This window comes from Meriones unguiculatus, chromosome 19, assembly GCF_030254825.1.
Source record: "Meriones unguiculatus strain TT.TT164.6M chromosome 19, Bangor_MerUng_6.1, whole genome shotgun sequence".
NCBI lineage: Eukaryota > Metazoa > Chordata > Mammalia > Rodentia > Muridae > Meriones > Meriones unguiculatus.
The window spans coordinates 7,322,266-7,346,472 of NC_083366.1; the positions used below are offsets into that span (position 1 = coordinate 7,322,266).

A 24,207-nucleotide genomic window follows, 5' to 3' on the forward strand; every position below is an offset into this window, starting at 1 on the left:
TGCAGCCATATCCTAGTCTTGTTTGAGTTTTCAGGTTTAAGAACATAAAAGTTATCAGTGAGAGTTTTGTCCTGGGGTAACCCCCAGCCAGGGGAGGCAGAGTGAGGGTTGGCAGGTAGGTGTGGCGCTGGAGTCGCTGGGGCAGGGCCGTGGCTGTGTCTGTGTAGTGTGTCCCCATGCCACCTCTGCTCTGCACAGTGGCGCTGGCACATGCTGTCCTCCATAATGCGGAGCTGCACCGTGAGTCTCTGAAACATGGCTTCTATTGTTGATAGCCTAAGGTAAAAGAGCCTGTTCTTTTAAGATCCGGAAGGAAAAAAGAGGGGGGTGGAGAGCACCCCAACTTTGAGTTCTTGCGTGCAAGCGCTGTGTGTTCCCTGTCAGCTCACACACTAACCCTGTTACACAGCTATGGTTATTTTCCCGTCACTCAGCTGAAGACGTGGTTTGGGCCTGAACCAGCAGCTGGCCCAAGTCACAGCCAGTGATGTAACTCTTAATGTGACATCTTGTGGGAACGAAGATAACTTTGCTCAGGATCTCTCAGTGACAGCTTTGTCTAAAGAAGCCATACCTGAGAACATGACGGGCAGGTCACAGCCACCACGTGTGGCGCACACCGACCCCACCCTTGACACGTGTGATTCATGGAGTTCCCGAGGTAACCCTCTTCTTCCTGATCCTATTTGAAGATGAGAAGCCAAGTCACAGGAAGAGTGGCCGGAGCAGCCAGCCGGGGTCCCATTGTGTCCAGAACCCCGTGTTTTAATCTGTATCTCCTGGTGGAGGTGGGGCGCAGGCTGACCACAGGGGAGGGCATCCGCCAGCCTACCAATCACAGGCTCACTCTTGTCGTCCAGACGCTGACTCAGACCCAGGATAGCTAGACGGTGGGCGGGGCCTTCTGCCTAGGCCTAGCTGTGTTTGGTTTTACACTGGTGGAGCTCTGAAGCCAAGCCCTCACCTTGCCTGCACCGAGCACATCTGGATCCAGGTGTGTTCCTAAGCAGTTTTCGGGAGAGCGCCATTTGCCCACCAGCGTGAGACTCCACGCCTGCAGCTGCCCTGCTAAGGACCCGCCTTCGCCTCCTCATCCTTTCAATAAGCCCTTAAGTCCCTTAACCAATCTGGTTGCCCTTTTTTGAACTTGATCCAATCTAAATACATTCCTAGTGCCTGTGAAATTCACAAGCAAGCTTGGAAGGCAGTGTGGGAAGCCAGGGCTTTATGGGGTGGGGTTAGACTTCTCCCCATCACTGAGGGAGCTTGAGATGGCATCCATCTTCGTTAAGGTGACGAGTTTAAATACACCTCCAGTGTGTAAGTTGCTGCTTAATGTGTGATGCGTCATCTCAGTCCTCAAACGGCTTGACTTTCCACAAAAACAAAATGAAAACATCTCTCCCCGGTAATTTCTTACATATAGAAAGGAGTTATAGAAGCAAACCTTAACCTCTAAGCGTCTCCAGCCCCACAACCCCAACACATAACTGCATAAAACCAGTCAACCTGTCCACCTGGAGCCTCTCGGTACTGGCCACTCAGTTTCATGGGGGCTCCGCCTCCTTCTCAGGGGCTCTAGGTTCTACATTGCAGCAAGATGCTGCTCACGCTGCTCTCAGTATGACACTTGCTGAAACTTCAGGATTTGGGTTTCGGTCACCTCAAAACTCGGTTTGGGGAGCTGGGATGCTTTCTCAGTGAGTAAAGTTCCACACAAACGTGAGAACCTGAGCTCAGACCCTCGCATCCATGTAAAAGCCAGGCACAGCGGTGTGCCTCTGTAACCTCTGAACTCTGGGAGAGAGTGCAGTGTCAGGATTGTCTCCACCACCATGCAGTGTTTACAGTTCCAAATCCAATACAGGTGGCACCAGCGTTAATATCAGTGTGCTATCTTCTGAAGGAAGACATTCAGGGTCCTTTTTAGCATTTATTACATTATTTTTAACATACATCTTTCCGAAATTCTTTGATTTTCTACACCCATGCCCCTGGTGCTCTTGGGTTTGTCCTGCTTCGAGTGCCCTTCCTCATCACCGTTCTGCGTGAGCTACACTCAAGCATCTTTATTAGTGCCGTCTCTCGTCCTCCCCAAAGCAGTGGACACTGACTCAGCATAAAAGTATATGAAAACCCACCTCACTCTGGTGGTATCTCCTGTGTCTACGCTGTCCTCCTTCCCACGGAAGACAAAGTCCTTTACAGTGTCACCTACTCATGGTAACATCCCTGTCTGTGGCAACAGTTCAGGAACTTCCCATTGAGCAGAATTTCTGAGACTTGCCAAACCTTTATACAGAGAAGTATGTTGGTGATGGTTTCTGTCACAAAGTGGCCAAAATGTTCTCTTCTCAGCATGAAGCAAACTAGGCAAACTAGTAATCTTGAAGTATGTGATACACACATGCATACATCTGCATGCATATTGGTCTGTGTGTATTAGTCTGTATACACATACACTCTTTATAGAGGGAGAAGGAAGCTTCACCAGTCAGACCTGTGAAGGGGGCCTCCGGAGATGTGCCCCACGGATTTTCTTTAGTTGGGAAAGTGTGGAGCCAGGAAGGAGGCCGTCTTGCTTCCAAGGATATTTTTTCCTTAGCAGAAGGAGAACCATGCAGGCTCAGTATTGGCCCAAGAAGAAGGACAGTGTATTACACTGGCTTCCTCGCAGCTGAAGAAGGGAATTGAGGACGTGGTTTAGCCCTTGAACTTTCCCAGAGTGCGAAGTACAGTCCACAGGCTCTTAACACTAGGTGCCTGGGTTTTGTACACCGTGGCACAGGCTAACACCTTTTCTCCTCTGCTGTATCTCCCACTTTGGACTTCTTCAGCCCTCCTGCATTGGTGAACCAAGGTGCAATTACTCCCCTGCTCATTCTCATGGTTACTTGTAAAGGGTAAAATTTCCCATCTTAATTCATGGTCCGTTACAATATTATTCCTCCTGGGGTAGTGGAGGGTAGCCGGGTTTTGACGAACAAGTGCCAAACCTCTGATTGCATGCTCTCCCTGACTCAGCACGCAGCTGACGGATGGGACTTTGTGAGGCAAGGGAACATTCTATTTGTAACCAGAGTTCCGTTTAGGCTTCCCAAGAATGCCAGAGAGTAGTACTGGGCTGTACAATAGAGGGTCCCTGATAAAGTACTCCAGTGGTACACCTTCAGTATCTGGAGGGTTTCTTGTAAGAAAGCAACCCAAAAAACACCGTCACGTTCCCTCCTATGAGAATCAGTCAAGTGTCACAGGTGGGGAGCATGCCTAACCCAGAGTCCCAGGAGGATTCAGCCAGTGGTCAGCGCTCGCTGGCTCCCCCTGCTGGTACCAAGCCACCTTACACTTCATTGCCCCTGCCTGTTGGGTTGGAGAGAATGTGTGGCTTCTAGGCTCTATTCAGTCTCCTTCTTGTTTGTTCTAGGCCAAAGAGCTGCCAACCTTAAAGGATAATGACTTCATCAATGAGGGCCAAAAGATTTATATTGATGACAACAACAAAAAGATATTCCTGGAAAAACTGAAAAAAGATGTCGAGGTAAGACAAGCCAATAGGAAGGGTTTGCCACTGTATCGCCATCAACTCTGTTGGATCTGTTTAATCTTTTTTAATCTAAAATGAAGGCAAAACTGTATATCCTACATTAGCCACGGCTCACATATAAACAGCCTCTGGTTTTAAGATGAAGTTTGGCCGGTCAGCTTGACAAGAACCAGAGTCCCACTGTCTGTCACCCGTAGCATGCCTGAATTCTCGGATGCCCTCCTTCTGGGAGGGAAGATAGCCTACCCACGGCAGCCAGCGTGGGAAGGCAGCAGTGCCGGTCTGTTCTCAACACCAGCCATGTCAGTCGGGCACCCTTCCCTCTGAAGCTCACCCCATGTTGGCATCCACAGGCTCGCTTCCTCGCTACTCCACCAGCTGTGCTGACCATAGGAGGCCGAGAGCCAGCCCTGCCGTGTCGAGGGACCGGTGTGGAACCGTTTGGACACAAGGTCCTCAGACAAGGGGCAAGAATAGGACCAGTGTTCTACTTCTTTCTAGTGAGCTTTTTATGAAATAGTGAGCCTGTTATGAAAGAGGTTTGTTTTTAGTACTGTTTTCTGTGATAATTTTTTTTAAAAATCCCTGTTCTTACCATTTTGTTTATTTTTCCTGTTGGGCTTTCTTATTTCATTCTTTTAGAGGTAAACTTGGAGGGAAGTTATTTTCTTGTAATTTGTTGAGTTACAAGACAATACAATGAGAATTTTAATTTAGGCAATTACTCCCTAGGTTTCTCTTGGCTGTTAATTTCATGTGCCCCCTTTTCCCTTTGAAATACTGTTTCCTACATACTAAGATCTGCTACTTAGAGAACAGCTTTGTGGAAAAAATTTCTTTCTTATGTCACTAAATGAAAACAATTTGAATGACTGGAGCCAAAGAATGAATGCCCCACGTTTGATTCCTCGTGGAGGCCGAGCAGTTCCTGGGGCTGCTTCAGAATCTTCTCATAGCTCTTTTCCTCACAAGACACTCAGGCTGACCAGGTTCATTCTAAATTATCTTTAGGTCTTTAACTATATTTTTTCTATCATTTTAATCTTTCTGGTATTCATGCATAGATTAGTTACTTGCAAAGGATATGCGTGAGTAGTTTGGTTTTGTTTGTTTGTTCATTTGCAGTGAGGTGTTTGCTTTTCCATTGTAACATTTTTCTCTCATCTTTTATTAATAAACAGTTCATTTTGCTTGGCTGTAGTTGCTTATTATAAAAACGCATGTTAGTTAAGTATTTCCTCTTTACTTGAGAATCAACTTGATCTACCTGATAATTAAGAACTGTAGCATAAAGGAAACACTCTCTTTTGGATTTTCACTTACTAATCAAGAAATCTTTGATCCTGAGAATAATATTGTTTTAGCAATTATGGTAAGTAGCCCTTAGGGTGATCTGTAACCTGCCCCCAAAAAAATCCTGTTTTCTTTTTTTTTCTGTTGGCTGCACTTCACTTAGGTGGGGCGCCCCCAGGGAGAATGGAACCAGGGCAGTTGAGACTTCGTGTTGAATTCTGTGATGATGCTCAGCGTTTTTGTCAACTGACGCTTAGCTAGTTAATCCGGTGTATGGTGCTCTGACACACAGCTGCTTTGTGGAAGTGGGGGTTCAGCAGAAAGTGTCCGCTAATTTAAAATGTTTCTCAGTGGCTGATAGCAGCGTCTTTACTTTTGAAACCCGTGCCGAAGTGCCATTACATCTTTAAGCAGATAATTATAGTGAAGCAACTTGACATCTGATCTTGATAACGAGACTAGCATTTAATCTAGTTTTCTTTTTCACAAGTCCCACGCTCTCCAATTTTGACAACCAGCCTGACTGCTAAAATTTCAAGTGTGTGTGAATATGTGTGTTCATGTATGTGTGCATGCCTGTGTGTGTATGTGTTTCCATAAACTCTTTCTTAATTTAAACCAAGCATGGCAGTACTTTCACTTTCATTGCAGCACTCAGAACACTGAGGCAGGAGGTCACCATAAGTTCAAGGCCAGCCTGGTCTGCATAGTGACCTTGCCTCAAAACAGAAAAAAAAAATGAAGAAAAAGAAGAGACGGAGGAGACCTGAGTTTATTATAACTGAGTTAAATGGTCTGTTTTTCTTTGAAAAGAAAAATAGTTGTCACTTCAAAATCTGTTCTAATTGTTTTTTTTTTTTCTCTCCCTGCAATAAAAATCCTCTTTTGTTTATATGCAGGGCAGGGTCCTGTAGTCCAGATAGCTCTCATATATACACTCAGTACAGATATGTAAACCCTTTTTCTGCAAAAAAGAAAAAGAAAAAAAAAAAACAGATCTTAGAAGGAACGAAACTCCCTTTTGTTTTCTACTTGCTTCTCATCGACTCTGGCTATAACAGTGAGGAGAGTCCCGGTGACGCTGAGGCCACAGCCTCTGGGAGGGAGCCCCAGCTTCCTGTATGACTGAAGGCTCAGGAGGCAGGACGCCCGGCATCCATGGAACAGCAGTCCTTCCCAGAAGGTCATTATCTTGTCTCAGTCTTAAAGCAGCTTCTTCTGTTCGGGGACCGTCACTAGCCCTCTGCCTGGTGAGAAGGTTGTGTCCATGGCTGCTGACGGAGGGGCTGCTGAATCAGATCATGATTTAACTACTCAGAGTCCACACTCCTAGCTGCACTGACATGAAATAACTGGATGTTGTGTTCTGAAAAGACTCTGAGGGAAGATGATTACAGTTTTTAATTTTAATATAATTTTTAATTAATTTTTGTGAGAATTTCCTGAGGATGGCAGTTTTGAACAATGTGGTCCGATATTGAACAGTCTGATTGGAATTTTAATTCATATCTTATATGGTTGGGAGGTAGGGTTTGAGAAGGTAAGGAAGTTCATTTAAACTTTCAGAGGAGACTTTAACCTGCTCCTTGACCACATGGCCTGGTAGAAGAGTTAATTCCAATATTCATTAAAATCACGAGGAAGGTACTGGCTCAGGAGTTAGCACAGGTTAAGGATGGACTAGGTGCTTGGCATGTGCAAGGCCTGGGTTCAGGGCCCAGCACCAAAAAGGAAATTAAAATATATGTATTTGACATAATGAGGACTTTATTACAAAGGAATCAGATTAGATTGGATCTTATGAGAGGGAAAACAAAGGGTAAACCAGAGGCCTGGCGGTATAAGACTTGTAAAAAAAGGCAAGCGGGGCCCTGAGGAGTTCTGAATGTATGTGCCTTAAAACATTACGTATTTTTAAAATGATCACATGAGTTAAGCCAGGCATGGTGGTACGTGCCTTTACTCCCCACCCCAAGAGGCATAGCATAGGCAGGGACATGGCTATGGGTTTGAGGCCAGCCAGCTTTACATACCTGAGCCCCAGACCAGCCAAGGCTAAGTAGTGAGATCTCCAACTCAAATAGACAAACAAAAAGAAATAAGTAAACAAGAAGCTTAAAGGGATGACTAGGGAAAAAACTGTACATACTGTCTTTCGTTTCCTGCATTCGCAGGCGCCAGCCCCACAGCTGAGTCCTGTTCCCCAGCCTGTCTTCTCTTTCTACCTGTGAGCTCATACTGTGATTTCTTGGTGGGATTCCTCTCTCCACGGAGTTTTGATTTTACTTGAACGTTTTGAAGGAGCCTGGCTCATTCCGCTCCGCCACCGAGGTGATTTGCAGTAATGTTAGTGAGAGACAAGAGCCAGCTAGCGAGTGGGGAGCCTTTCCCAGTTGCTTCTTTCTCCTCCCACTTGAACTGTGTAGACTGGTTCTGCTTCACTGTCACCTAGCCCCAGACTCACCATGTCACAGGCAAGCCCTTTGTGTGTAGAAGTGCCCTTCCTCTAAGCTGCACCCCACTAGAGTGACAGTGAGCTGTGTCCCACCTGCCTGTCGCACTCTGGACTCTGCAGAGCCAGCCTGCTTTCAGCTAAGCTGTCCACTCTTCAGTGAATCAGTCAGAGCACTGCACCTCAGATATCCGTGTATATCCAATTCATTAAGAAAATGAAGGGGAGAAGAAAGAGTGTGGAAAGACAGAGAACCTGACAGATTGATTAAATAAAACAATGAGCAGGATCTATTATGTAAATGCAGGTTTGTTGGAAACAGTGAGGGAGGGGACGGAAAGGGAAGCTTGTGCTGGTGGGGGAGGGAGAGAGGGCAGGAACTTGGGGAGACCGGGCGAAAGGACAGAAAGGGATCCCCTGGAGAAGCCCCGCCCCTAGGCAGAGGTCAGGGCGTGCCAGCCACGCCCGCAGCAGTAGGGGGCAGACTGCAGCTGGGCTTGCCTCCCTGAACTCAGCAGCCCCGGTGGGAAAGGAAAGGGGGAAAGGAAAGGAAACCTCTGGGACATTGTGGGGAGCAGCACCATCACCGGCAGGACTTTGGAGGGATACAGAGGGACTGTGTCACCAGCACTGATACCTCTCATTCACAGTTGATGGGGATGGATGGGCTTTTACCTGTCGGTGCCAGCGTGATAATGATGTGCTCCGAGTATGCTGGGTTTCCCAGTGCTTTCCAGGAGGTTTCAGAGTGCTCTGCTCGAGGCTGCCGGGGACTCCCTGCTTTTCCCAATAATGGTCTTCATTGCTGGGCTCCCCCTCCCTGGGCGCTTCCCTGATCTTATAAGGACCTCGGTGGCTACATAGTAAGTGCCAGTCTCAGAAGCCAGCTTTTCGTTTGTGGGGTGGGGTAGATTATCCTAGCTCCAGACCAGCCACAATGAGAGAAACTGCCTAAGAATGGGGACCACGTGAAGGAGACTGGGGTCCCCTAGCATTCTTGCTGCTCACTCCCTTGGAGTCTTCCCCAGTGTGTATCCTTCTGACCCTCGGTTCTTTGACTACTAGCAGTTGTGAGGGTATAACTGACCTGTCCACACCCCCTCCAGTTCCTTGCACAGTTAAAACTCATGGACTACAGCCTTCTGGTGGGCATCCACGACGTGGAGCGAGCAGAGCAAGAGGAGGTGGAGTGTGAGGAGAACGACGGGGAAGAGGAGGGGGAAAGCGACAGCACCCACCCGGTCGGGACCCCACCAGACAGTCCTGGAAACACCCTCAACAGCTCACCTCCCTTGGCTCCCGGCGAGTTTGATCCAAACATTGATGTTTATGCAATTAAATGCCATGAGAGTAAGCTCAGTGTTATTGACTTTCTCTGCATATATAGTGGTTTGATTTTGCATGATTTTCTTTCAGTAATTCTGGCCCTAGTTATAAGGATGCTGCGATGCAGGACTCCTTCTGAGTCAAAGGCATTCACATTGAACAGTGATGTGTGTTTAGAGGGAACAGGAATGCCAGCTGTTACAGGGTGGGGGAAAACTGCAAAGCATGTTTTATAGATAATACATGCACATTTGTAAATAACACATTATGACAGAAACGTCCAGTGTTTTCTGACACGTGTGTCCAGCTTACACTCCATGCTAGCTTTGAAAGCAGTAGTCTGACAGGATTGTAGATTGCAATCTTATATCTCAGTGTCAAAAGGTTAGATGCCCCAAATTATATTAATTTTTAAAAAATTTTTTTCATGCCAAGTTCAGTGACACAGGCCCCTAACCTCATGTATCCCAGAGGCTGAGAGAGGAGGGTCCCAAGCTCAAAGCCTGCCTGAGCAGTTTAACAAGAGGCTCTCTCCAAATGAAAGCCTCTCTGTGGCTGTAGCTTATGGTGGAACTGTTGTCTGACACCAGTGAGGCCGAATCAAGCCTCAGTACAGAAGCTTGGCGCTCTCCTCTGAAAGTCCAGTGGGTCACAGATCTGTCTTGAAGCAAGTGTGTGCAGGCCACTGTGCCCCTGGCGTGTCCTTCTCGTGGAGTGAGTTGACATGTCACGACGTGGCCTGCCTCTGCAGAGGCCAGGCCCCAGCGCACAGTGAGAACCACCCCTCCCGCTGTCTTCTGTGGGGTCTGTGAGCCTCCTCCCTGGACTCACACTCATCTCAGACCTCAGGATCTTGGCATTTCGTTTGCTTTTCACCTTAGCTGCATGTCCATGGCAAAAACATTTTACTAATACAGTTTTTAAATAATAAAACAGGCAATCTGTGCCCCCCCCCACTCCTCCCTTTTTTAACAGCATATAGCTAAGCAGGTTTGGGTTGTGTTTTGCTATATTTTTAATTTTACCCACCAAAATCACTTCTTAAACATAAGAAAATTATAATTGAATGTACATTCAATTATGTTTACTATTTCTTACTATTCATAATTGATACAGTATATTCTTTGAAACTATATAGAAAGTAGACAATGGAGGCATAAAATCTTTTATCCAGTTCTGATAGTCTGTCCAAGGAAAAACATCACAGTGTCTGATGAGAAGGGATTAATTAAAAAAATAAAAGAAATGCAGATTAGAAAACAAAATTGAAGCCCTCAGATGGCAGCCTCCCTGCTGTGTTCTGACTTCTTGGTGCTTTTGTTTGGGCTCAGAGAGCCAGGCTCCGCGGCCTCCCCTCCCTCACTCCCTTGTCCTGCCGGCTCGTGTGCAGCCTCTGCTCCTCCCTTCCCTCACTCCCGTGTCCTGCCGGCTCGTGTGCAGCCTCTGCTCCTCCCTTCCAGACTCCCCTCGAAAAGAGGTGTACTTCATGGCGATCATCGACATCCTCACTCCTTACGACGCAAAGAAGAGAGCTGCCCACGCCGCAAAGACCGTGAAGCACGGCGTGAGTACAGGCTCCCGCAAAGGCCCCGTGCTCCCTGGCGATGATTGCTCTAGGAAGTGAGGTGCCAGCACCGCCACACCCTCCTCTCCTCCTAGCCCCACGCCTCTGTAGGCTCTCCCATGCTTGAGAAACTCCCCAAAGAGGAACCTACTGAAGGTAGTTCGTGTTTTCAAATGAAGTGTTCCTACCTGAAGCAGGGAGCCCCAAAACCCCAACACAGGGCTGTATTCCTTTTCTCACAATAATCTTTTTTTCCCTTGTTTCAGAGATCTCTTGGTGTGTTTTGTATCTACCCTCATCCCTTACCGTGCTTGCTCAAAATCCTCACTTATCAGAAGAGCCTGAGAGGGAGATTCCACTGTTTCCCCTCCTCCTTTTTAAAAAAGTTCTTAGTGTGCTTTTACACCAACTTTTTTTTTTCTACACAGGGCTACATAAGGCTGTTTGTGTGCGAGCATATTTGACTATATTCCCCTGCGCATGCCACTGCCCCCTCCCCAGGGTGTGTGTGGATGGGTGGGTGGGTGTGGGTGGGTGTGCTTCCAGTGGGAGGAACTGGCAGTGACAGCCCCAGGAGTAACTTCCCGAAGTTTGACACAGTAGGATGTACCTCTGGACGGGCAGTCAGTGCGCATAACTACTGAGCCAGCTCTCCAGCCCATTTGTTGTTCGTTACCCTTTTTTTTTCTCTAAGATTTACTTATTTATTATGTATACGATGTTCTGTCTGCATGTACACCTGCATGCCAGAAGAGGGCACCAGATCTCATTATAGATGGTTGTGAGCCACCCTGTGGTTGCTGGGAATTGAACTCAGGACCTCTGGGAGAGCAACCAGTGCTCTTAACCTCTGAGCCATCTCTGCAGCCCATCCTTTTCTTTTTTTCTTAATTTATTTATTTTTTTTATTAATTACAGTTTATTCACTTTGTATCTCAGCTGCAGCCTCCTCCCTCAATCTCTCCCAATCTCACCCTCCCTGCCTCATCTTCACCCATGCCCCTCCCCCAGTCCACTGATAGGGGAGGTCCTCTCCCCTTTCATCTGACCCTAGCCTATCAGGTCTCATCAGGATTGGCTGCTTTGTCTTCCTCTGTGGGCTGGTAAGGCTGCATCCCCTTCAGGAGGAGGTGATCAGAGAGCCAGCCACTGAGTTAATGTCAGAGACAGCCCCTGTTCCCCTTACTAGAGAACTTGGACACAGAGCTGCCATGGGCTAAATCTGTGCAGGGTTCTAGGTTGTCTCCATGCATGGTCCTTAGTTAGAGTATCAGTCTCAGAAAAGAGGCCATTTGGCTTTGTGCTTAGCTTTAGAGTTGGTGTGTAGCTAGTATGAGGTCATGTCTGTCTGTCATGTTCAGGGCCTTTGGTTCAATCCCCGGTACCTGCCCCCAAAACTAAATTACTAGCTTTAAATGTTAAGCTGCATTTGGAAATAGCTGTAGACTATTAGCTATAGCTGAGTGGTAATTTGGGGCAGTCGTGAGCATTTTATCAATATCCTTTTCCCTCAAAATCCTAGGCTGGAGCTGAGATCTCGACTGTGAATCCAGAACAGTATTCAAAGCGCTTTTTGGACTTTATTGGGCACATCTTGACGTAACCTCCTGCGTAGCCCAGATGGACATGAGCACCGGAAGGCAGCTGGTGGCTTTGCTGCAGGAAAAAGGAAAACCAAATTCGATGAAGCACGACCTTGCAGGAAGCAAACCTCCTTGTTTACATCTTCAGGCCCAGATGACTGAAGTGGGGGGCTACTCGCTTTAACAGCTACCTGGTATTTCCCAGCATCCTTCTAGCTATTTCTGACTTTGTATGTGTGCGCGTGCATGTGCGCACGCACACATGCTCCCCAGCACATTTTTAATTAATTAATTAATTAAAACCAATCCGCTTGAATCAGAGCTTGTAACAACTGAACCCCTCTGATTCCAGCTGTGACTGGGTAGATGAAGGGATGAGCCTATGGGGGAGGGGACGCGGAAATGCATGGCAGCACAGCACCATGGCAACAGCACAAGATAAACTGTAGGTCAGTTTGCTTTCTGAGCTGGAGGATGTGAGCTTGTTCATCATGGTGGTGGTGGTGGTGGTGATTACAAGGAAGAAAAGATCACTTCAAATGTTACACTCCTGGCCCTCAGAAATACCACCCCTGAATGTGGTTCACTAGGCCCACAGCCCCAGGCAAAAGAATGCTAGCATTCCCCGGGAATTGGTTCAGGGTTCTTCCTAACTGTGTCCCCACCCCCAGTGGTCCCAGGCTGAGCTTTCATCTTCCAAGAGTCTGATGCCAAGAGACTGCCTACACTCTCACCTCCAGGAAACCCGCCTGCTGCTCTCTTCTCACCTGGAGACTCATTGTCACACCCTCATGCTGAGCTGCAGAAATTCACTCTGCAAACAGATGTAGAACCTCCCTGAATAGTTGGGGCAATGGCAGAGACACCTCCACCGCAGGAAGAGGAGGTGAAACCCTCCTGTGACTGAAGGCAGTCCTAACATCCGAGGTTTATGTTCGACCATTTGAGGAGTGGAATTTTGTTATGAATTATCCCTTTAACTGAAACCCTCAGTTTTACTGTTTACATGGTTAGAAAAACAGGGATATTTTTGAATCTAAAAATTTAATATACAGCATGTGATTTTTGAAGTTTACATGTAAAGCCATTTTGCAGTGTAGGGAACGTAATGTTTGTTGTGTTTTGAGGTATGTCTTGCAGTTGTGTTTTGAGTGAGTGTTTTGTTCAGAGTACTTAGTAGACAGTCTTTCACATAAAGCAAAAGGATTTTGTTCCTTAAGATGTGTATTTATCAACCTAATGGGTTTTTTATAAAAAGATTAAACCCAAAATCTGGTTATGTAAGTTCATTGCCCTAAACTGTGATGATCGTGTTTAAGTAAGTTAAAAAACCTTCCTGCATCAATCATGTATCCACCAACTTCCCTGTGTCCCTAAAAGGCCTCAAGTTACAGAATACTAGATTCGCTTAGAACACGTTACCAACTTACATGCTGTGCTACAGCTGTGCCTTTAAATGTCCCTGTCTGATGTGTGAGGTAGTTTCTGTGGGCAGTTTTAGAAAGAAAAAAGAAATCCACCCTTCAGTTATTACAAGTCACCAAGTCCCCAGCCAGGCTGCCTTCCCAGTCACTTTACTTCTGGTCTGTCCAGATACAGCTCTGCCCCAACATGTGTGGGCTGCCTTCACAGCATCTGGACATCGGTGTCGGCACCATCTGACTCTTGTGTACCGACCTGCCAGATTCATTAGCTGACAAGTTAACGCCACTGTAACATAGTTACAAATCTATGTTTGATGAATTTGACATAATGGAGGCTGTATGATCAGTTTCCGGGCACTGTCAACTGTGGTGTCCGATCTGTTTGAGTGTTTTGGAGCTCTGCTGTAACCTTTGATCCCCAAACTTAAAAACCCACAGCCCTAAAGATGAAGGTACACGTTGTGATCTGAGCAAGCATTCCCTCTGTGGCCAACCTGTATGCTTTTAGACGTTTACACACATGCTTTGGTTTTGTCTGTAACCATCTCCATCATCCAAATCAGCTGTTGGAACAAGAGCAAGGACAGGAGCTAACAGTGCGCTCAAGTTGTGAGCCGAGCTTTGTGAATAAAGCACTTTGATGACTCTCATGGCTTTGCTTCTCTGTGCGGGAGTCTAGTTGTGAGTCGGACGGGGGTATCTTCAACAGTGCTGGGAAAAGGTAAAGGGACATGGCAGCTTTTAACTCTAGGGCCTGACCTTCCGTCTGCACTGATCATAAGACACTTCAGTGACATATGATTTCTTGCACAGTGGAGTGAAACACCTTCACGGGCTGGGGGTAGTTCACATGAAACTCTCCACACAAGCACTGGCCTCCAAGATCCCCAGCACCAATAGGAATGCCAGGTGGGCATAGCGGCCTGTTGTTCTTAACAAAAACTAATTCTTTGATTCTTACCAGGAAAACCGGATGCCGGGGTGAAAGCCTGCCAGCTTAGAGAGGCAGAGACAGCACCCAGTAGGCCTTCCCCCTCAGCCGGCATCCCAGAAGGAACCCTCCTCCCCTTACGCCAGCTCAAAAAACCTCCTTCAGACTGAATGCCCCTCCCCTGTGCCTCTGTGTCTCTCTATCCACCCTGACCTCCTCTTCCTCTCTGTTTTTCTTAGTGAGTCTGTGCTCACCCCCTGTCATCCGGATGCTCACTCCACCTCTTGACCCCTGGTTGACTTTATTTAATCCTGTTTACAGTATTCAAGCAGAAAGCTCTCGGATTAAAGGTGTGTGCCTTACCACAACTAAAAACAGGTTTTTCCAGTAAACAACACAATTTCGGGGTTCACGGTGTGGTTAAATATCCTGCAACAGCAGCCCACCACTAATTCCAGCACTCCAAAGGCGGGAGAGCAGTCTGACAAAGCTAGACTGGCCTGAGTTCAGTAAGAGACCCTGCCTCAATAGTAAGGTAGGAAGTGATTGAGGAAGACTCCTGGTATCAAACCTCAGGTCTACACACACACACACACACACACACACACACACACACACACACACACGCACACACGATGTTCTGAGACAGTGTTCTAATGCAGTTGACACGGTAGAGTGTGCTTTGGACAAAGTGCCCAATTCCTGTTGTTAGTGTGAGAGTTGGCTCACATGGAACACGAGGCCAGTATAGAAACTGCCGACCTGAGCACGGGAAGACAGCTTCCTGCCACGGCGTTCGCCGCACAGTCACACCTCGCACCATCTCTGCCTTCTGCTTTGCAGCGTCCCAGAGCTACGCGGTTCCCAGTAGCCGTAGGTAGCACTCAGCTTTTGTGGAAGTCACTTGGCAGGATCTTTGGTATTCATGTTTTTAACCATTTAGCATGTTTTCATGGAGCAGGTTTTTTTCTTTGATGTCCTTGTGTGTGACTGGTGAGGGTTGGGGCTTCTAGTTCCAGTTTTCCCAGAACTCCCGTGGTTGCTATGGTTTTCTACTTTTTCCAGTAGTTAACTTTGATCTGCGTTTGTCTAAGAACATAGGTGCCAAGTTCTTGCTGGTCAAGAAGAGCTTGGTTCAGTTGTATTTGTGGATAATTTGAAGGTGTGGCAGGAGGCTGAAGCAGCTGGGCGCTTCATCAGCTTACACAATCAGGAAGCAGAGCGACAAATGCGTGCAGTTAACTGCCTCCCTGTCTCCATTTACACAACCCAAGATCTCAACACGGGACACTGACACAGAGTGGCAGGCTTTCCCACCTCCGGTAACTCAGTCGAGACCCTTTCCCCAGGCATGCCCAAAGGCTCGTCTCCCAGACAATTCTGGGTCCTGTCCATCTCTCTGAAGAATATAAAAAGACCCTAAGCCTGCTGAGTGGCCGTCTGTGCAGGCAGAACTTGCCTGTCAGAAGTGGTTGGGCTTGGACACCACTGACTGAAATGGCTTCTCCGCTCCCACTGAACACTTGCAGTGCATCTGTGGTGTGTGTGGAGGCCCAGCCTCAACCCTAGTTCTCATTCCGAAGAAGCAGGAGCTAATCTCCTTAATTTTTGAGACAGGGTCTGTTAGTAGGACCTCAGGCTCACCTCATAGGCCAGCGACCTCCAAGAACTCTCCACTTACCCTGTACCACAGCTACAAGCATGCGCGCAACTCCTGGCAAGATCGTTACCAGCTGAGCCGTCCGCCCAGAACACTCCTCACAGACGTCAGACACTTCTCTGACCTGCATCTGTCTCTCCCCTTTTTGTCTATACTTTCTCCTAATCTAGAAACAAGGCAGCTTTTTATTGATAATAACAGAAGCCAGAAAACCCTTGGCAGAGGGCTATTCCAACCCACTGCTTTATTATTATTATTATAAATAAAGTTTTATGAAAACTCAGTCCTGTCCATTCATGCAATACTTGCCATGGCCTCCCAGACTGCAACGGCAAAGTTCACGGTGCAGGCAGAGACTTCACAGCCGCAGAGCTAGAACACCCACTGGGAAAATGCTCTGCTGCTAAGCTACCTCCCAGTCTCTCAGACTTTCTAGTTATTATTGTTGTTACACCTCAGAAAGCTCTGGGGAAGGCTTTCACAGCAACTAACGTGTGCATTGCTTTTACCTGCTGCTGCTGTGGTGCTGAGCCTACCCTTGCTAGAGCACTCCTCCCTGCACAGTCACCAGCCGACAAGTGAGGCAGTTCCCTGCACAGCCTCAGACACACCAGCTCCAGAAGGCCACGGCTTCCTGCTTCGCTGCCCTTCTGCCTTTCGAGCCTAGGGTCTGGTCAAGCAGGAAAGTGGAGGTTTTCTGTTCAGCCTCTGAGCACAGAGCCCGTTTCATCCTAGATCTTCCAGATTGTGGTGACGGTCCCTTGCTATCAGCAGCTTAAATTCAGTAAATAGATAAGCACATGGAACAAACAGAACACGTTGCCACAGGAAATGCAGATGCTTTTCAGGGCTGGCAGTGTTGACAAACTTCCTGCTGTCACACACTAGATGCAGCCAAACTCAGGAGACTCAGGGAAGCCATTCACTTGTTCTCTGTTTTGCTTCTCTGCATAGCCTTGGCCGTCCTGGGCTCACTTTGTAGAGCAGGCTGGCCTCAAACTCACAGCAGTCTGCCTGCCTCTGCCTCCGCCTGAGTGCTGGGATTGCAGGTGTGTGCCATCACACCCTTCATCTGTTCTTTAACATTTCCTCAACTGGATTTCAACCTGGGGGTTAGGGTAAGTCTAATCAGCTTTCACAATCACAAATGCCACTTCCTTGCAAGAAGTCCCCTACTGTAGTGTTTTCTTTCAGACCCCTCCAGGTGCTGCATTCATCTTTCTATAGCAAGAGCAGAACAAGCCACTGGATAGCATAGGAAAGACCTGTGGGCTCTTCCCGGGATCCCTGTGCCACGGCCATGCTGCTGCCACCACTCTGTCTCTAGTGCCCAGGGAGAGTCCACAGGGTTTTGTTTGCATCAACACCAGCACAAAGTGGCCTTTGCCATTAGGGACACGGGGAAGTGATACTCTTGTGCTTTGTTGAGCAAAGGGGACACCTGACTCACTAAGGTGGGAGAGGTCGACGAGATCAGTCACCGGTACGGAGACTCCATAACAGTATTTGGCCTCTACCTGATTCTTGGGACACGAGGATTGAAAACACAGTCAGGGCCCAGCGGCATGGCTCGGCGGCATACAGTGCTTACTGTAGAAACCTAGAGACCTGAGTTCGACACGTTGAACCCACACAGAAAGCTAAATACAGTGACATGCATGTGTGATTGATTCCTCCAGTTTAGAGATGGGAAGTAAAGACAGAACTGCCTGAAAACCGGCTGATACAAAGCACACAGCACAAGCACAGAAACAGTGAGAGACCTTGCCTCAAAACACGGTTGGTCCCAGCACTTGGGGAGGCAGAGGCAGGCAGATTGCTGTGAGTCTGAGGCCAGCCTGGTCTACAGAGTGAGTCCAGGATGGCCAAGGAAACAGAGAAACTCTATGTCAAAAAACCTTAAAAACAAAAACATTAGAAGGTGAGAACCGACTTGCAGCAGCTGTCTTTGACCTCTACACATGTTTGGCAAGCATCCACCCAACCCTCAACACACACAGTTCCTTAAAGACTAGGAAGACAAGCACACAGTCCGATCATGGCCCATAGTCTAGGCACGCTCTGGGAAGACAATGTGGTGGCCATGTCTAAGGCCAGCCTGCCGCACAAGGTCTGAGATGGCTGCACTCTGGGTATGCTCAAGTTGCCAGGGCTTGACTATCGATGGACCGTGTACATCCAAAGCAAAGACCCTCTGCACATCCATGTGCCTGTGAACGAAGGGCGAGCACTCGCAGTCCTTGTAGTCAACCTGGCAGAGCTCTGGGCATCTTGCAGCTATCTGAAAGGCCTTTTCAAGGGCAAAGTTCTTGACTCCCGGAAGAAAAACAAAAAACGAAGCAAAACACTGAGCTTTCTCTGTTTTAGTTTATTTTCTCCACATTTCCTTCCCTCCATACAGCGCCACAACATCCCCCCAAAACAACAATCTCACAGCATCAATAACTGAAAACATGAAAACCAGCCCATTGGAGAAGACAGAATAGATTTGCCTCCCTTCAAGGCCAACCTCAGAGAACGTCCACTTTTTGACCTGCCCAGCAGCTGTAGAACTTGCCTCTGTTTACCTGAGAGTTCAGAATGTGAAGAAGGCTCTATCTATCCCTGCAGTGTTTGTTATAAATGGTCAGTGATGAATGGTGACTATCTGTGCTACCTAAAGTGGCAAATCGGCCTGATAAACAAGAGAGCTTTTAAAATCTATAAAAGGAACCTGGGCTTAATGGCACACACCTGGAACTGCAGCACTGGGCCAGCAGAGGCAGGAGAATGACCACAAGTTCAAGGCCAAAAGAAAACAAAACCAGAAACCAAACAAGCGAGCGAAGATAGAAGGGAGACACCAGGGAGGCGTCTCAGCAGACACAACGTGCCGCACATGCGGGGTCACTAGGATTTGAACATCACCCCCACATTAAAGCTGAGCAGCCATGGTGCTCTGCACACAATACCTACACTTGGGAGGCAGGAACAGCTGATCCCCGAGGCAAGCTGGCAAGCTCTGAGAACTCTGGGTTCAGCCAGAGATCCTGCCTCAGCAAATAAAGTAGAGAGCAATTGAGAAAGACAACCAAGGTCTACAGCAGGCCAACACACACACTTGTACACACATATCATAGGTAGATACATAGATGGATAGATAGACAGATGATAGATAAATAGATTGATAGCTAGATGATGGATGGATGGATAGATGATGGATGGACAGATGATAGATGGATAAATAGACAGATGATAGATAAATAGATTGATAGCTAGATGATGGATGGATAGATGATAGACGGATAGATGATAGACAGATGGATAGATAGATGATGGATGTGTGGATATAGATTGATTGATTGATTGATTGATAGGAAATCTGTGTGATTGGATGTTCATTGAGGACTCTGGAAAGTTCCACCAACATCCTGAAGAGCTAGAAGACTACTGGCAAGGTCTTTGTAGCCCAGGCTGCCCTAGAACTCAGAACCCTCCTACCTCAGTTTCTTCAATGAAAGGGTGATAAATGAGCATGTGGTCTCATTCTGGCCCATTTCCCAATGTCGTGTAATTAGAAATGCTCAGGTCAGGCAACTTCTGTGCACATGCTGGTGTCACACTCAGGGAGTCTGAGGGTCTTAATCTCTCACCTCTGGTCTTGAGGAGCTGCATGAGCAGGAACTGAGGATCAAATAAAGTTATCAGTGAATAGAACATTGAAAGTATGCACCCTAACACACAGAGCCATGTTCAATAGCTGTTTGTCCTTAGCTGGCCAGTGAGTTAGGTGAGTAAAGGCAGAATCTTGGCACACGAAGGGCATGGCTTGGTAGTAGACCACTCATCCACCCTATGAAAAGCCCAGGGTTCTATTCCCACCACTGAGAAAATAAATAAATAAATAGATAAACAAACAAACAAACAAATAAATTCCAAAATAAGTCACCATAACTCAGCACCCAGATCCCACTGGAGATCCTAGCCATGGGAAGAAAGCCAGAAAAGAAAATGGGCATCCAGATCAGGAGGGAAGCAGTTTCCAGTTTGCAGCTAGCTTGATATGGAGCATAAAATCCTAAGTAATAATAAGTGCCAGCAGGGGAACTGGCCTGGAACTGGCCAGGTGGAGCGTGTTCAGATCTTGTAAATCTGCAGCGTGGGGTGGGCAGCAGTAAGAACCGTTCCCTCCCTCTTCTGAGCCTGCATGCCCTGGTACTTGCAGGCTGGCGACCCCCAACGCTCAAGGTACTCACAGGTTGAGAATCCCCCGTATTCCAGCCACAACCAATGGAATATATTTACCCCAAGCCCTTCCCCGCTCCCCCCCCCCCACGTTTCCAGTCCCTGTCACCTCCAATAAACAGGCACAGGGCTGTCTCAGACGAAGGCTAAGAGCTCCTGTCTCTCGGAGCTGTACACGTGAAGGGCTCTTTGGAGAGGGCTTTCTCTTGCCAGGACATTCACAGGTGGCCTTGCCGGCTTGGCTCCAGCTCCCGCCGTCCCCAGCCTGGCACCAGAACTGAAGCTCCTGCCATTGCCAGGCCTGGCGCCTAATGCAGAGCTGCTCCTGCCTGCTCTGCTCCTGCTTCTCTCTCGTCCCTCTTGGCCAAGGGAGATAAAATCCTCAAAGAAGGCGGTCTGCTCCTGGCACTCCCAGATGGACCTGGATCCGCAGCCCCCTCGTTCGGGACTCCACCTCATTCTTCCTGGCTCGGTGTGCGGTTCTTAGACACCACAACACTTCCCAGGCGAGCGGATTTCCAGACCACAGAAAAACTTTTACACCTTTCACTATAGTATTTGGGAGGCATAAACAGCTGGATCCTGTGAGTTCAAGGCCAGCCAGGACTACAAAGTGACACTGTCACAAAACAAAAAGATGTTTTTGACTGTTTTCTCTTGGGTACCTTACATTTGCATCTCTATTGCTGATACAATTTTGAATTTTTCTATTGTTTTGCCAAGTCCAATATTCCTTGCATCATTTTTTAATTTGGTTTTGTTTGTTCTTATATTGTTAATTCTGGTTTAGGATGCTTAACCAAATCTCCAGATGCTATTTGAAAACATTTATTAAACTCGAAGCGTCATGGCTGTGTTTAGTTTCATGGTTGTTTTCTGGAGAACAGTTCCCTAGCCCAGTGAGATATCTGCACTGAGAAACGATATGAGTGAAGCACACTTCTATGGGTCCATGAAGCATCTCCTCATTTTAGGAACTTACATCCGCTAAATTAAAAAGCCAGCACGAGGCTCTAAGATCCAGCAGCAGAACTTGCCTGCCCTGCTCGTTTCTAACTACTTGACACTGGGAAATAGGCCAGTAGAGCACCTCGTGTCCACCTATAATCCTGTCATTGCAGGAACTGAGACAGGAGGATGCTGAGTTCTAGGCCAGCCTGGGCTACAAAGTAAGATCTTGTCAGTCTTAGTCGGGGTTTCTAAGGCTGCAACAAAACACCAAAAGCAAGTGGGGGAGGAAAGGGTTGACTTGGCCTACAGCTCCGTATTGCTGTTCACTGCAGGAACCTGGAGGCAGCAGCCCATGCAGACACCATGGAGGATGCTGCTGTCGAAGGATGCTGCTTCCTGGCTTGCTTCCCCGGCTTGCTCAACCTACTTTCTTATAGAACCTGGAATCCCTAGCCCAGGGACAGCACCACCCACCATGGGCTGGGCCCTCCTCCATTGACCAGTACCTGAGAAAAGGCCTTACAGCTGGAGTTCTTGAGGCCTTTCCTTAACTAAGGCGCCTTCCTCTGATGACTCCAGCTTGTGTCAGATTGACACAAAACCAGCCACCATGTACACTGTCTTAGAAACAACACCAAGTGTTCTTAGAGACAGTGAAAGTCCCATTTCCCAGAGCCTGCTCTAGAGTGAAGACGCTCAGTGCTGACAATTCAAGGGACATGCAAAGGACACGGAGGGCATGCAGATGTCAGCCCAGGTACAGGTTCAAGTACCGTCTTCCTACATCTAGAGTCCTGCAGGTGTGTGGAGAAGCACACAGGGCGATGACTCAGCTTTTGGAGCCTCCATATTTAGCAGCGGGTGCTGCAGGTTCATCACAAGCGAAATCTCACCCCTGCCTTCTCAGCACCCCGCAGATTTCCTAAATCTGGCAACACCAGGCACTGGCTGCTTGCTGGCTGGGCAGACTCAGAGCTGGTCTGAATCAGAGGGGCCAGGGACCGGACCAGCTGTCAACCTGCCTCATTAGTCTTGGAGTGAGTGTTCTTTCAGCACTTAGGAACCTGTGAAAATGGGATGGTGAAACTACCCCCACCCCCACCATCCTCTCCTTCCTCATTTTTATTTCTCACTTGTTTTATTTATTTATTTTATTTGTTATTCTCCAACCATAATTCTCACAGGGGCAAGAACAAGCCAGACGCCAGACATGTGAGTCAGATGTCAACAGCAGCTTCACGTCTGCAAACAGCAGCCCTAACAAGCAGCGGCGGGACAGGGCTGTTAGGAGGCTATGGCCGTGCTGTCAGGCAGGTGTCTCAGACACTTGTAAAGCCAGAGCTAACACAGTCCATGCTGCCAAGACAGATCTCCAGATCAGTGGAAAAGGCAGACCTCCGGACTTGATTATGCAGAATATACATTATAATCTCATTTAACAAACTTTTATGAGGTTCCTATTATGTGTTAAGCCTTGTACAAGTCAGTGACAACGTGTAAGTCAGCAAGCCAAAGGGGTTTCCAGGCCAGCATGGCGGCTGACTCCGGCATTGTGTCACAAGGCCCAGGCTCCTGCCCTCTGCCTGCTACCTGGGAGTGAATCTTGCACACTCCACCATCTAAGTGGAAAACCCCAAGGTTCTGCTGCATTTAACAACTAAAAGAGGACAGACATGGCTTCATTTAAATCCGAGCTTGAATCCCAGCTCTGTGACTGTGGGTGGTCTTCAGAGCTTGGGTTTCACGATTCTAGAAGGAGAACATTATGCCGCTTATATAACCATATTGGTGGCAATGAAATAAGATTGTTGAGTGTTAGATTAGCACATGTTAGGTGCTCATAGCCCCGAAATTGTTCACGACCGTGGGGTTCCAGCAGAAGAACACTCAGCGACTCCAGCTGACATGCAGATGGTTGGGACTATAGATGCTCTCTGGTTCTCATGGATCTGTCAATGTTTTGTCCTCATTCTTGGTTGCCATTCTTTCCTCTTATAAACTATTATCAGAAAATTGGCCTTCCCTCCACTCTTTCTTCCTGACTCACATACTGTCTTTGCTTTGTGAAGACAAACTTTCACTGTATAGCTGAGGCTAGCCTGGAACTATGTAACCAGGATGACCATGAAGTCCTCTGCTTCCCGTTTCCAGGGTTACAGGCATGCGCACTCTGCTGAGTCTTTCTCAACTCACAGTGTCTCTGGGTAAGAGTCACGGTGTTTACCCGAACACATCGGTTCAGGTGTCAGGGGGTCCCAAACAGGTAAGGCCCAAGAGGAACCAAGGTGAGTCCCCAAGCAGAACTGGTTTGTGCTCTAGGAAAAAAGGGCTTTTCAGACATGTGAAGTAAGCGGTGACCAGAAGGTTTGGATACTTCGCAACCAATGAAACAGACTCAGGAAGCAGAGAAGGCAGAAAAGGGAAAGAAACGGAAGATGTGTGCTCCACATCAGCCTTCCAGTTGGAAGTTTCTAGAAGGTGGATGACATAGCAACTTCCAGCCACATAGAGAGAAGGCCAGACTTGAGCACACACTTACTCATCACAGTGGCGGACTTTTTCGTGGGTAAGAATTTTACCTGAAAATTTCACACCACTATGTATATATCTTTTCTCTTCAAGTCGCCTCATCAACCTAACATTTTTCTGTGATCCCTTTCTCTTCCATGGCCTCTAGCATAAGTTTTCTGTGAAGGCAGAATGCATGCAGACCTCCTGCCAAAGTTTTCCTCAGTGGCTCTGTAATATAAATGATTAAAATAAGCTGCATTTGGTAGGAATCCAGGAAAGCTCATGACTACTGTGTCCTGTGTTGGGGAGACACAGGGATAAGGGGTGGGGGAGTTGTTCTGTGAATTCCCAGATTCTTGGATGCTGTGACTAATTAATCCTTAGATGTATTAGTAAGAGTTTAAAAAGAAAAAAAAGAAAAAAGAAAAAAGAAGAATAGTATATGAAGGGAAAAAAATGTCAATCTGGTTGGATTGGGAGTAGAATCAAGGTTCCAAAGAGAAAACTCAGCGTCAGAAATTCCTTCTTTTTTTTTTTTTTTTGCTTGTGGCTTAAATCAGGCAATCTTTCTCACCTGCCAAGGGCGGCCTTCCACAGGGGCCAGCCTACTCACTGTGGAGGATCACAGTTAGCAAAGGTCAGACCTATCAGCCAAGGTCACCTCCCTGGCCCCACTGCAAAATTCTCTTCTATAAAATTTCAAACTCAAATTAAGTGAGAGCATGTTTTGTAACCTAAACACAA

General features: G+C 47.5%; 1 protein-coding gene across 7 annotated transcripts in view; it reads left to right on the forward strand.

Annotated features, from left to right (window-relative positions):
* Pip4k2a (phosphatidylinositol-5-phosphate 4-kinase type 2 alpha) overlaps positions 1-13,836 on the forward strand; it is a 156,552-nt gene extending 142,716 nt beyond the window's left edge. For 2 of the 7 annotated variants that reach the window (XM_060372750.1, XM_021652243.2), the window contains 4 exons: positions 3,425-3,538; positions 8,396-8,639; positions 10,076-10,179; positions 11,702-13,836. In XM_060372750.1, coding sequence (XP_060228733.1) covers positions 3,425-3,538; positions 8,396-8,639; positions 10,076-10,179; positions 11,702-11,782 — 543 coding nt within the window. In that variant the 3' untranslated portion in view covers positions 11,783-13,836. Of the gene's footprint in view, positions 1-3,424; positions 3,539-8,395; positions 8,640-10,075; positions 10,241-10,607; positions 10,682-11,701 lie in introns of all 7 variants that reach the window. The other 5 variants (XM_021652244.2, XR_009587714.1, XM_060372749.1 and 2 more) reach the window with 5 other exon arrangements.
* Positions 13,837-24,207: the final 10,371 nt, after the last annotated feature.